The sequence below is a fragment of the Leptosomus discolor genome, chromosome 1 (assembly GCF_034619465.1).
Source record: "Leptosomus discolor isolate bLepDis1 chromosome 1, bLepDis1.hap2, whole genome shotgun sequence".
In the NCBI taxonomy this organism is placed as follows: domain Eukaryota; kingdom Metazoa; phylum Chordata; class Aves; order Leptosomiformes; family Leptosomidae; genus Leptosomus; species Leptosomus discolor.
Window position 1 is genome coordinate 218,140,704 of NC_141391.1, and position 13,343 is coordinate 218,154,046.

General features: G+C 67.3%; 2 protein-coding genes across 2 annotated transcripts in view; one reads left to right on the forward strand and one right to left on the reverse strand.

Annotated features, from left to right (window-relative positions):
- TNPO3 (transportin 3) overlaps positions 1-3,160 on the forward strand; it is a 41,371-nt gene extending 38,211 nt beyond the window's left edge. The window contains 6 exon segments of the mRNA XM_086475272.1: positions 745-839; positions 1,044-1,200; positions 1,425-1,592; positions 1,781-1,893; positions 2,517-2,591; positions 2,672-3,160. Coding sequence (XP_086331398.1) covers positions 745-839; positions 1,044-1,200; positions 1,425-1,592; positions 1,781-1,893; positions 2,517-2,577 — 594 coding nt within the window. The 3' untranslated portion in view covers positions 2,578-2,591; positions 2,672-3,160.
- A 499-nt stretch (positions 3,161-3,659) lies between these two features.
- On the reverse strand, positions 3,660-8,946 carry IRF5 (interferon regulatory factor 5). Its single transcript, XM_086475279.1, has 8 exons — positions 8,764-8,946; positions 7,362-7,551; positions 6,056-6,108; positions 5,904-5,934; positions 5,497-5,772; positions 4,289-4,678; positions 4,007-4,125; positions 3,660-3,881 (listed from the first exon to the last, which is right to left on the reverse strand). Exons 1-8 carry the CDS (start codon positions 8,935-8,937, stop codon positions 3,660-3,662), a joined length of 1,455 nt encoding a protein of 484 aa, XP_086331405.1. The 5' UTR covers positions 8,938-8,946.
- Between the last annotated feature and the right edge of the window lie 4,397 nt (positions 8,947-13,343).

Below are 13,343 nucleotides of genomic sequence, written 5' to 3' on the forward strand. Positions count from 1 at the left end.
GAGCACCTCCAGGGATGGTGACGCCACCACCGCCCTGGGCAGCCTGTGCCAGTGCCTGACAGCCCTTTTGGGGAAGAAATTTTCCCTCGTGTCCATCTAAACCTGCCCTGGCGCAGCTTGAGGCCGTTTCCTCTCGTCCTGTCATTAGTTCCTTGGGAGAACAGACCGACCCCCCCTCACCACAGCCTCCTCTCAGGCAGCTGCAGAGAGCGATGAGGTCTCCCCTCAGCCTCCTCTTCTCCAGGCTGAACACCCCCAGTTCCCTCAGCCGCTCCTCACAGACCTGTTCTCCAGCCCCTTCCCCAGCTCCGTTGCTGCTCCGATTTCCCCGTGCCGGCGCGGTACCTACCCCCCAGCCCTGGTGGGGGAGGCCGTGCCCGGGCTGCCAGCAGGCTCCGAGCGCAGCCGAGCGCTCTCCGCGCAAACCCAGGCCCCTGCCGGCCCCCCTCTGCCCTCGCCTCGGTTGGTGGTTGGGTGAAGAAACCCAGGGTTTGGTTAAAGCCGAACTGGCGAGCGGCTTCTTGTGGGAGGGAGCCGGTCCTTGAGGAAGGCGTTGCCGCCTCGGGGCACGTACCCCAGCGGGAGGAGAGATCCAAGCGTGCCAGGAGGAGAAGCCGGGCTCTGATCCGCTCCGCCGCGCTCCGTGCTGGTCACCTCCGCGCGGAAAGCGGGGGGGGGGGGGGGGGGGTGGGAGGCATCACCGCTCCTAACAGCTCCCCCCTGCCCCCCATCCCCTTCCCCCAGGCTCTGTGCATCCCCACCTTCCAGCTCCTAGAGCAGCCCAACGGCCTTCAGAACCACCCCGACACCGTGGACGACCTCTTCCGACTAGCCGCCAGGTACCCCCCGCGGCGGGGGGGGGACGCCCCGACTCCTTTCTCCTTCCCCCGGCGGTCCCCGTCTCCCTGGGTGCGGGGGGGGGGGGGGGGGGGGGGATGGGATGGGGGTGGGGAAGAAGGCGAGGTCCTGCCTTTCCCGCCGCCGCAGGGCACGGGGAAGCCGGGAGAGCGCCGGTAACGTCCCTCCCCGTCTTGCCTGGGCAGGTTCATCCAGCGCAGCCCCGTCACCTTGCTCCGCAGCCAGGTGATGATCCCCATCCTGCAGTGGGCCATCGCCGCCACCACCCTGGATCACCGGGACGCCAACTGCAGCGTCATGAAGTTCCTGCGCGACCTCATCCACACCGGGGTGGCCAACGACGTGAGTCGGGGGGGGGGCGTCCTTCCTCCTTGGGGAACCTTCCTCCGCGCCGTTGGCGTTGCCATCCTCATCGGTGTTGGTGTCCCGTCCCCCCCCCCCCCTCCCCGCCCCGTGAGGCGTGTCCCCCCGCCGCCGCGGTTCCTCCGAGGCGCTCCCAGAGCTCCCCGTCCCCGAGCGCCGCTCACCACCCGCTTCCTCCCCCCTCCTCTTCTTCCTCCCCGCAGCACGAGGAAGATTTCGAGGTGCGGAAGGAGCTCATCAGCCAGGTGATGAACCAACTGGGCCAGCAGCTCGTCAACCAGCTGCTCCACACGTGCTGCTTCTGCCTGCCCCCCTACACCCTGCCCGACGTCGCCGAGGTGCTCTGGGAGATCATGCAGATCGACCGGCCGGTGAGAGCGGGACGGGGGCGGGGGGGGACACACACACACACGTACCCCGAAACCTCCAGCCCTGAGCCATCCCGGCGCGGGCAGAGCCCCATCCCGACGCCTCCCCCCGCCCAAGCCAGGCCGTGGGTTTGGCTTCGCGTCCTGAGGTTGGTTTTTTCCCTCCCTGCCCTCCCCTCCCCTCCCCGCAGACGTTTTGTCGCTGGCTGGAGAACTCGCTGAAGGGTTTACCAAAGGAAACCACGGGAGGAGCCATCCAGGTCACCCACAAACAGCTGACGGACTTCCACAAGCAGGTCACGAGGTGAGCGCCGCGGCGGGACCCCCTAAACCGAGGGGGGGGGGGGGTGGCGACACCGGGCACCGCGCCGGCAAACCCACCTCTGGGACGTGACCCTCCGGCTTTGGCGTCCTGCCGAGGCTCGGCCCTCCCCGCTGCTGCCCCCGGGTTGTCCCCCAGCACCCCCGAAAGCGGCTCCCCCAAGAGCCGAGCGTGCTGGTGGGCCGGCACCCGCGTATCCACGCTCGGGGGGTTGGGGGCCGGCGAAGGTTTTTCGGCCCTTGCCCGGAGCCGCCGTCCCTCCCCGCCGGCTTTCGCCAACCCCCCCCCCCCCCCCAGCCCTCTTGAGTCACCGCCGGCTCCTGCCCGGGCCTGTCGCCGCGGCCACCGCCCTCAGCCGGGCAAGCTGCAGCCTGCTCCGGGTAGCCGCGGCGCCACACGTGTCCCTGCGTGTCCCCCTCACCGTCTCATGACGTTGGGGGAGACGCCGGGGCGAGGTGGGCTCAGCCCTCCTGGCTCCCACCGCGTGCTGCCAAGGAGGGACACCTTTCCCCGAACTGTCACCCCCTGTCACCCCCTGTCACCCCCTGTCACCCCCTGCCACCCCCTGCCACCCCCTGTCACCCTCTGTCATGTTGTTTTGGCAGCGCTGAGGAATGTAAACAAGTCTGCTGGGCTCTGAGGGACTTCACCCGCTTGTTCCGATAGCTCCTGTCTCCCAGGTAAGAGCCGGTGGTGGCACCGCGGTGGGCTGGGAGAGGCAGGAGGGGGGAAGGGCTGACCCCTCTCTCCCTCCTCCCAGGAATGTCTTTTTAACGAGAAGACAGGAAAACGAAGCAAACCCGAGAATGTGTCCCACAATCAGCCAAGTTCATCGTGGCCGAGGGCTTTCACTCGCTCCAGCGCGTCCCACCAGCCGGGAGAGCCGAGGGCGGCTCGAGGATCCCGCTTTCCCGGCGGATTCGCTTCCCGAACATCGGCGACCGAAACGAGAAAACAAACCAACGGGGAGGAAAAAAAGAAATAAAAATAAATTTAAAAAAAAAAAAAACAAACAAACCGTAAAACCACCCCAAACACCGGAGGAGAACGGATTTGCCCGGCAGCAAAAACAAGCGTGGGAAGTAGCAAACTTTCTGTGAAATGGAGAAAAATTAAAACAAAACAAAACAAACAAAACGAAAAAAAAAAAAAAAGGGCAAAAACCCATGATTTCAGGAAAGATTGGGGGGGGGGGTTAAAATAGATTTAGTCAAACTCCTCTGGCTGCAGGAGCAGGGGGAGGGGGGGACACCGGGGCTCTGCCCTCCCCCAGCCCACCGCGTCCTCCTGGCCACCTCCCGGAGAAGACACCGGTGGGACGGACTCTTTAAATATATATATATTCTATTTTTTTTCTTCTTCTTTTTAGTTTGGGGGGGGGTGGGGGGGAAGGAGGGGTTGTTGTTTTGGGGTTTTTTTTGGGTTTTTGTTGGTTGGTTTTGGTTTTTTTTTTTGGTTTTATTTGGTTTCTTTTAGGGTTGGACCGTGCGGGGAGGAGAGGGCTCGAGCGAGCGCGGGGACGGGGCCGGGCGAGGGCCCGCGGGCACGGCTGGAGCGGGTGCTGTTCCCTCCGGGGGTGTGTAGCCACCTCGAGAACAATAAAAACAAACAAACAAACAAAAAAAAAACTGAAAAAAAAAAAAAATATATAAATTAAAAACGCAAGTCCCGGCCTGCTCCTTCAACGGGTTCCTTGGCGGGGGCGAGGCCGTAGGGGACCCCCGCGTGTGTGTGTCCGTCCCTCCCCGTCACTGGGGCAGGGAGCCGGGCGGCAGCGCCCAAGGTCCCGGCTGCGGTTGCGCCGGCGGGAGCCGCTGCTGGTTCTGCCAAAGCTGGTGCAGCTCCTTGAACTGTTCCACCATCTTGTCCTTCAGGTCGGGGTGGGAGATCTGCAGGGGGATGCTGTCGGCCGACCAGGACAGCTCTCCCGAGAACATCTCCAGCAGCAGCCGCGCCGCCACCGGCACCACCTGCGAGAGCGTGTGTCCCCCCCCCCCCAACCGCCGCGTCAGCCGGCGCGGGGACTGGGGGGGTGGTGTGTGTGTCCCCCTCCAGCTCCCTGGGGGACAGCCTGGGGGCGTCCCCGTCGCCTCACCTGCACCGTGATGAGTTTTTTCTCCTTGGGCTTCTGGTCCGGCCACTCCTCGCCGAAGCAGAAGAAGATCTCGAAGGGCGGCGGGGTGGTGGTCTGGCCCTTCTGGAAGAGGATGAGGCCTGCGGGGGGGCCCGGGCGCCGCGGTGAGGGGCAGGATGGGGACCTCGCCCCAGGACGTCCCCACCGACCCTCCCAGCCGGTGTCCCCCCATCCCAGCTTGGTCCCTTCCACGTGCTGCCTGGTGTCCCCTCCGAGGGGCCAACCGCCCCTTTCTCCTCTCACCGTTGAGAAACCCCTCGAGGCTGAAGAGTTTGGTCTTCTTCTCCCTCTCGATGGGGTTGGGGCCGGCGCGGTGGGCGGCGCAGGGCCCCGTCCAGAAGACCTTGCACTGGCAGAGGCGGATGGCGTAGATGTCCTGGCCCTGCAGCTCCAGGATGAGCCCCCGGTCCAGCACGTCCAGGAGCTGGTGGGTGTAGAAACGTTGCTTCTCGTTGGGGATGGCGTCGGTGGCGGGGAAGCGGACCTGCTCCAGCGTCAGGGGCCCAAAGAGCTCCACCTGCTCCTGCGTGGGCTCCAGGCTGCTGTGGAAGAGGCGGCAGCCGTGGGGGTTGCTGATGGTGAGGACGCAGACCTGACGGCCCCGGTACTGGAACTTGATCTCCAGGTCGGTCACTGCCGAAGGGAGGCGGACGTCAGCGGCCCGTTGGGGACCGCGCCGTGGACGCCCACGTCCAGCCCGTGGTCACCCCACAGTCGTGGCCACCTCCATCCGGACACCCAATGGCCACGCCAAAGCCGTGGCCACCTCCATCCAGCCACCCCACAGCCATGGCTGCCCAGTCCAGCTACCCCATACCCATGGCCACCACCATCCAGCCACCCCACACCCCTGGCCACCTCCATCCAGACACCCAATGGCCACACCACACCCATGGCCACCTCCATCCAGCCACCCCACAGCCATGGCCACCACCATCCAGACACCCAATGGCCACCCCACACCCATGGCCACCCAGTCCAGCTACCCTATACCCATGGCCACCATCATCCAGACACCCCATGGCCACCTCCATCCAGCCACCCCACACCCATGGCCACCTCCATCCAGCCACCCCACACCCATGGCCGCCCAGTCCAGCTACCCCATACCCATGGCCACCATCATCTAGCCACCCCACGGCCACCCCACACCCATGGCCACCACCCCCAGCCACCCCATGGCCACACCCACAGACACCTCCATCCAGCCACCCCACACCCACGGACACCCATGTCCAACCACCCTGGCCACCCCACAGCCACCCAACACCCGCGTTCCCCCATTCCATGGCCATTCCCCACCCACCCCACGAGCACCCCACACCTTTATGCCCCCTGTGGCCATCCCCACCATGGGCACCCCACACCCATACCCAGTGCCAACACCCCCCCACACGCCCCCCAACCCCCCAGCCCGCCCCCCCCATGGCCCCCCCACCCGCGGTCCTTACACGGGAGCATGTGGGGGCTGATGAGCAGGTTGGGGATGACGTGCTCCATGGGTGCCAGCGGGCAGGTGGCCGGGGGCGCCAGGGGGCCCAGGGCAGGCCCCGTCTCGGCGAGGGCAGCGGGGGGCAGCTCGGAGGTCCCGTGGGTGCCCCCCACCTCCCCAGGGAGCAGCGCCGGGGGGGGCGGCACGAAGGGCCCCAGGGGGCAGCCGCTGCCGAAGGGGGGCTCCTCCTTGGGCCAGGGGTAGGGGGGCAGCAGGTCCCCCCCATGCTGGGTGTCTGGGGCACAGCGTGGGGGGGTCGGAGGGTGGCCACGGCCCCCAAACGCCCCCTGAAACTGCCGGATGGGTGGACCCTGCCCCCCCCCCCCCATCTGACACCCTCCCACCCACCTGAAGCCCCCCACTCACCATGGATGCTCAGAGACGTCATCTTCTGGAGCTGCGGGGAGGAGAGCGGGGTGGTTACAGGATCTGGGTGCAGGGACACCCCTCCCCCGGCACCCCCCCCGGGGTCTCCCTGGTTTGGGGTGTCCCCCCCCAACACACACCCTCCCAGGTACCTGGCTGACGTCCTCCTCCCCGCCGCAGCCATAGTCATCCTCGGCCACCCCATCTGCAAGGGAGAGATGGGCTGGGGTGGGGGGACAGGGGTGGGGCTGCGAGGGGTGCAGGGGGACTCATGGGGTGCCAGGTCCCTGTGGGGAGCTGGTCCCTTGTGGGGTGTGAGGGACTCGTGGGGTGCTGGGAACATGTGGGGTGCTGGGTCCTTGTGGGGTGCAGGGACCTCATGGGGTGCTGGGACCCCATGGGGTATATGGGACTTGTGGGGTGCTGGAGCATTGCAGGGTGCTGGGGCTTCATGGGGTGCTGTGGACTTGTGGGGTGCCAGGTCCCTGTGGGGAGCTGGATCCTTGTGGGGTGTGGGGGACTCGTGGGGTGCTGGGACCTCATGTGGCACTGGGAACTTGTGGGGTGCTGGGAACACGTGGGGTGCTGGAGCCTCATAGGGTGCCGAGGACTTGTGGGGTGCTGGGACCCCATGGGGTATAGAGGACTTGGGGTGCTGAAGCATTGCAGGGTGCTGGGGCTTTGTGGGGTGCTGGGACCTTGCAGGGTGCCACGTCCCTGTAGGGTGCTGGAGCCTCATGGGGTGCTGGGACCCTATGGGGCATAAGGGACTTGTGGGGTGCTGGAACATTGCAGGGTGCTGGGACCTCATGGCGTGCTGCAGACTTGTGGGGTGCCAGGTCACTGTGGGGAGATGGATCCTTGTGGGGTGTGGGGGACTCGTGGGGTGCTGGGACCTTGTGTGGCACTGGGAACACGTGGGGTGCTGGGACCCCATGGGGTATAGAGGACTTGTGGGGTGCTGGAGCATTGCAGGGTGCTGGGGCTTCGTGGGGTGCTGGGGCCTTGTAGGGTGCTGGAGCCTCATGGGGTGCTGGGGCCTTGTGGGGGGCTGGGGCTTCATGGGGTGCTGGGATCTTACGGGATGCTGGGACCTTGTGGGGTGCTGGGACCTCACGGGGTGCTGGGATCTTATGGGGTGCAGGGAACTCATGGGGAGCTGCAGACTCGTGGGGTGCCAGGTCCCTGTGGGGTGCTGGAGCCTCACGGGGTGCTGGGACATTGTGGGGTGCCACGTCCCTGTGGGGTGCTGGAGCCTCACGGCGTGCTGGGACCTTGTGGGGTGCTGGGGCATCCTGGGCTGCTGGGACCTCACGGGACGCTGGAGCCTCACGGGGTGCTGGGCCCTCACGGGCTGCCCAAACCCCCTCCCCGAAGCCCCTTCAACCCCCTCCAGTCCCTCCAGCACCCCATGACTCCCCCCACCCCCCGTCACCCGTGGGTGCCCCCCTGCCGTACCCGCCCCCTCGGCGGGGCCCTCGCAGAGCTCGTAGACCTTGTAGGGCTGGAGCGGGGTGGCCTTGGTGCCGTCGAAGAGCAGGCGGAACTCGCGGCTCTTGTTGAGGGCGCAGCGCAGGTTCGCCTTCCACTTGGCCGGGTCCGGCTCGTCCACCCCCTCCGTGAACTTCCCCGTCTCCTGCGCCCACGCCTGGGGGGCACCCGGGGAGGGGAGCGGGGGGCGCTCAGCACCCCAGCATCCCCCCCCGGGGCGCCCCCAGCCCTGTTGTCCCGTCACGGGGTGCGCCCAGGCCTGCGCCTCCCCCCCCCACCCCCCACCACCACCTCGCCGCCCCGTCAGCCCTGTCGCCCCAGCGTCCCCCCCCCCCCCCCGTGTACCCCGTCACCCGAATCCCGTGTCCCCCTTGTCACCCCATCGTTCCCGTCCCAGGCTTCCCTTTGTCACGCTTGTCACCCCCATCCTGTGTCCCCCTTGTCACCCCCACCCCATGTCCCCGTTGGTCCCCCATCACTCCCAGCCTGGGTTCCTATCGGCACCCCGGCACCCCCCTCCCATGTCCCCCATCACCCCTACCCCATGTCCCCCTTGTCACCCCATCATCCCTATCCCGTGTCCCCCTTGTCACCCCCATCCCATGTCCCCCATCACCCCCACCCCATGTCCCCCTTGTCACCCCGTCATCCCCATCCTATGTCCCCCTTGTCACCCCCATCACCCTTGTTCCCCTTTTGTTACCCTGTCACCCCCACCCCATGTCCCCCATCCCCCCAGTCCCATGTCCTCCCATCACCTCCATCCTGTGTCCCCCTTGTCACCCCCATCACCCTTGTCCCCATGTCCCCCTTGTCCCCCATCACCCTATGTCCCCCATCACCCCCACCCCATGTCCCCCTTGTCACCCCCATCACCCCTGTCCCCACGTCCCTTTTGTTACCCTGTCCCCCCACCCCGTGTCCCCCAGCTCCCCAGTCCCATGTCCCCCCATCACCCCCACCCCATGTCCCCCTTGTCCCCCAACGCCCCCTGTCCCATGTCCCCCTTGTCACCCCACTCATCCCCATCCCACGTTCCCCTTTGTCACCCCCATCACCCTTGTCCCCACGTCCCTTTTGTCCCCCCATCACCCCCACCCCATGTCCCACCACCACCCCCTTGTCACCCCGCCATCCCCACCCTGTGTCCCCCTTGTCACCCCCATCATCCTTGTCCCCACGTCCCTTTTGTTACCCTGTCCCCCCACCTCGTGTCCCCCAGCCCCCCATTCCCACGTCCCCCATCACCCCCTTTCCCATGTCCCCCTTGTCACCCCCACCACCCTTGTCCCCACATCCCTTTTTGTCGCCGCATCCCCCCCCACCCCGTGTCCCCCCCCCCCCCGCCCCGTGACCCCCCCCCGGTCACCTTGAAGATGGTGTCGTGCTCCTGGGGGGCGGGGGGGTGGCGGGTGGCGTGTCGCCAGGGGATGGCGAAGCGGCGCCGCTCGGGGTCCAGCCACTGCAGCCCCGGGTACCGCCGGCTGCTCACCTGGGCCACCAGCCACGGCTTCAGCCGCACTCGCCGCGGGGGGGGGTTCATGGCGGCGCCTGCGGGGGGGGGTGAGGGGCTGAGGCCTGGCCGGCTCATGACACTTGTGGGGGTGGGTGAGGGGCTGAGGCCTGGCCAGCTCACAACACCGGTGGGTGGGTGAGGGGCTGAGACCCGGCCGGCTCATGACACTGGTGGGTGAGGGGCTGAGACCCGGCCGGCTCGTGACACCAGTGGGTGGGTGAGGGGCTGAGACCCGGCCGGCTCATCACACCGGTGGGTGAGGGGCTGAGGCCCGGCCGGCTCATGACACTAGTGGGGGTGGGGGTGGGGGTGGGTGAGGGGCTGAGGCCTGGCCAGCTCATAACACCGGTGAGTGGGTGAGGGGCTGAGACCCGGCCGGCTCATGACACTAGTGGGGGGGAGGGTGGGTGGGGTGAGGGGCTGAGGCCTGGCCAGCTCACAACACCGGTGGGTGGGTGAGGGGCTGAGACCCGGCCGGCTCATGACACTGGTGGGGGGAGTGGGCGAGGGGCTGAGGCCTGGCCGGCTCATGACACCGGTGGGTGAGGGGCTGAGGCCCGGCCGGCTCATGACACCAGTGGGGGGGTGGGCGAGGGGCTGAGGCTCGGCCGGCTCACGACACCGGTGGGGGGGGTGGGTGAGGGGCTGAGGCCCGGCCGGCTCACGACACGTGTGTGCAGCTGTGACCGGGCACCCACGGGTGCCACCCCAGGGCCCCGAAACAGGAACCGCGTCCCCACCCACCCCCGCCCCGAAAGCAGAAGCTGCGGCGGCTTCGGGGAAACAGCGGCAAGGCGCAGGGGGGGGGGGGTGGGGGGGGGGTGGGGGTGTGAACAACACAGACAAGGGACACGGGGGGACGGGGGGGGGCGCACCCAGCAGGGCACCCCCAGACCCCACCGCGGGGTCCTGCGCTCCGTGGGGTGGCGGGGGTCACGCGTGGGAGACACCCCCCCCCCCCCCCCCCATACACTCCCCCCCCGAGCTCGGTGCACGTGCGACCCGGCGCACCCGCGTGTGACACCCCAGGGGGGGGTCCCACCCCACGGGCACCCACCCCAGGGGGAGGTCCCCACCCCCGGGGGGGGGGGGGGGGGGGTCCCACCCGCCCCACGCCCACGGAGGACCCCCGAGGAACCGGTACCGGGACCCACCTCCGCTCCGGCACCGCCGCCGCCGCCCGGCGCTTCCGCACGGCGGGGCCGGGCCGTGGGAAAGGACCGGCCCCGCCGCCGCCCCCCACCCCCGCCCCACGCGTGTCCCCACCCTCCCGCGGGCCCTTTAAGGGAGGCCACGCCCCGTAGCGCCGCTCACCACGCCCCCTCGCCCCCCCCCCCCCGCCCCTCAGTGGGGACGTTGCGCGGCAACGCGCGGAGGGCGGGGACAAGGTAGCGGGGCGGGGCTGTGGGCGGGGCGATGGGCGGGGCTGTGGGCGGGGCTACGGGCGCGGCGCGACCTCCCACGGCGCCACCGTGTCTTCCCCCCCCGCCCCGCACCGGGACGGGGACGGGGGGCGGGTGGGGTGTGTGTGTGTGTGTCACTTGTGTCACCCCCTCACGAGGCACCGCGGGGACCCTCGGGGCAGGGGGTGGCCCCGGGCCGAGGCCCGTCGCTCCCCCGGGGGACAGGGGGGCTGCGAGGAGGAGAGGGCCCGGGGGGGGGGGGGCGGGGCGCGGGCACCCGGGAACCCAAAGAGGGATCGGCCCCTGGTAGGGGGGGGGGCGGGAGGGCGAGGGGCACCGGGGTACGCGGCGGCGTGAGGTGGGGCTGAGGCCTGGCCAGCTCGTGACACGTGTGTGTGTGTGTGTGTCTGTATGTGAGGGGCTGAGACCCAGCCGGCTCGTGACACGTGTGTGTGTGTGAGGAGCTGAGGCCTGGCCAGCTCGTGACACGTGTGTGTGTGTGTGTGTGTGTGTGTGTGTGAGGAGCTGAGGCCTGGCCAGCTCATGACACGTGTGTGTGTGTGTGTGTGTGTGAGAGGGGCTGAGGCCAGGCCAGCTTGTGACACGTGTGTGTGTGTGTCTGTGTGTGTGTGTGAGAGGGGCTGAGGCCTGGCCGGCTCGTGACAGGTGTGTGTGTGTGTGTGTCTGTGTGTCTGTGTGTGAGGGGCTGAGACCCAGCCGGCTCGTGACACGTGTGTGTGTGTGTGTGTGAGAGGGGCTGAGGCCTGGCCAGCTCGTGACACATGCGCATGTGTGTGTGAGAGAGAGAGGGGCTGAGGCCCATCCAGCTCATGACACGGGGGAGGGAGGGGCTGAGACCCATCCGACTCGTGACACGTGTGTGTGTGTGTGTGTGTGTGAGAAAGGGGCTGAGACTCAGCTGGCTCCTGGTGGGTGGGTGTGTGTGTGTGTGTGTGTGAGAGGGGCTGAGGCTGGGCCAGCTTGTGACACGTGTGTGTGTGTGTGTGAGAGAGGGGCTGAGGCCGGGCCAGCTTGTGACACATGTACGTGTGTGTGTGTGTGTGTGTCTGTGTGTGTGTGTGAGGGGCTGAGACCCATCCGACTCGTGACACGTGTGTGTGTGTGTGTGTGTGTGTGTGAGAGGGGCTGAGACCGGGCCAGCTCGTGACACGTGTGTGTGTGTGTGTGTGTGTGTGTGAGAGGGGCTGAGACCGGGCCAGCTCGTGACACGTGTGTGTGTGTGTGTGTGTGTGTGGCCTGGCCAGCTCGTGACACATGTCCCTAACGGCCGCCCCCGGGCCTGAGGCCCCCTCTCCAGCCCCGCTCCCCGCCTGGGCCTGCCCTCACCCCACGGCTCCTTCCCCCCCGCCCGACCCCGGAGGGGGGGGGGGTCTCCCCACCCCACCGCACAACGTGGCACCCAACCCCCCCCCATTTTGGGGACACCCGGTGGCTCTCCCGGCTCTGCTGCGGCAGCTTCGGCGAGCAGGTGGCGGGCAACGGCCGTGCCGGTGTCGAGCCTTTTTTGGCCACGATTTTGGGGGGGGAAACGGGAGGGTCGAGCGTCCCCCCCTCGGGTTTGGGGCTTCGGTTTGATTTTTAATGGAATTTTCATCATTAGCAGCCACCGTCCCCACCTGCCGGGGGTTTATTCCGGCCGTGACGGGCTGTCACCCGTGTCCCCAGCCCCGCCACCCTCCCCAGGACGAAGCGGGGAGGGGAAAAAAAAAAAAACCCATTTATTTTTGGGGGTGATCAGGCGTGAAGCCGCGGAGGAGGGGACTTCCCCGTTCGCTTCTTCCACCGAGAAACGAAACCCACCCCGGCGGCGCCGCGTTCCCCTCGCCGGTTGCCCTTTCTCTCTCTTTTTTTTTGGTATTATTTTTCTCTTATTTCGGGCTAAAACTCCTCGGTCTCGGCGGCCGTGAGAGGGAGCGCGCGGCCCTGCCGCGGGGTGACGCGGGGTGGGATTTCCAGGCGCTGGGCCGCCGCCGTCACGGAGCCATCGTCGCTTCCCAGGCCACCTGCCAGCGCTGGCTGGTACTTTTGGGCTCAACCAGCCGGGTTTTGGGTGCAGGGAGAGGCAGAGCCTGCCGGCGAACGCAGCAGGCGGCGAACCCGCGCGCCAAGTCTCCTGTTTATTTGCTCGTTAGTTAATTAGCGGGGTAGGGCAAGACACCCCCTTGGGTAGCGCGGATCGACCTCCGGCTCTTTCCCACCCTCCACTCCGTGGCCTCCTGCCGCGGTGCCGGAGCCCGGCCCGGGAAGGGGGATAAACACGAGGATGTCCCATTTCCAGGGGTCTTCCTGCGCGGCCAGAGCCCAGCCCGGTGTCTCACCGTCCGGTGGGGACGGCACCTCCGGGACAGTTGACACGCAGCTCACGTGGGAGACCCCCCCCTAGCGCTCGTGACCCCCAAGAGCTCCCTCGCGGCGTCTCCGGGAAGAGGCGAGGTGCCGCGGGGCGATTTGCTCCGCGGGTTCGCTCGCTCTCCGGGGTTTTTTATTTTTTTTTTTCGTGGCGTCTTGTTTTCCCCGCGGCAGCTCCGGTTCGGTGGAAGCTGACGGACTCCTTCACCGTCCCACCGGCGGCAGACGCGTTTGTGGGGAGGAGGCTGGGCTCGTTCTCCAAGAGAAGCCCCAAGGTCGGAACCACGAGGTGTTGGACGGTGGAGGTGTGGTGGCAGGAGAACTGGGAGTGTTCGATACTCACCCAGAAGGTTTGCTCCCCAAAAAACCCTGGTTACGCCCCAAATATACACCACTGGGAAGCTTTCTGCCACAGGTACGGCTGGTTGGGGGGTCCTTGGATGGGGGGCAAGGCAAAAGGAGGGAGAACGGTAGGAGGTGAGGGGATGTGCTGACACCCCGAGTATAAACTAAACCTTCTGCTTCCCTTCCTCGGAGTATTTCCACGTCAAAATACTTCAGTATTGGGAGGAGAAACCTCTCCGCTATCTCAAACTTCTCCTCCCGTGGTGAAATTTCTGCACCTCGGCCCCATTTTCGGCGTCTCTACGAGGAGCGGGG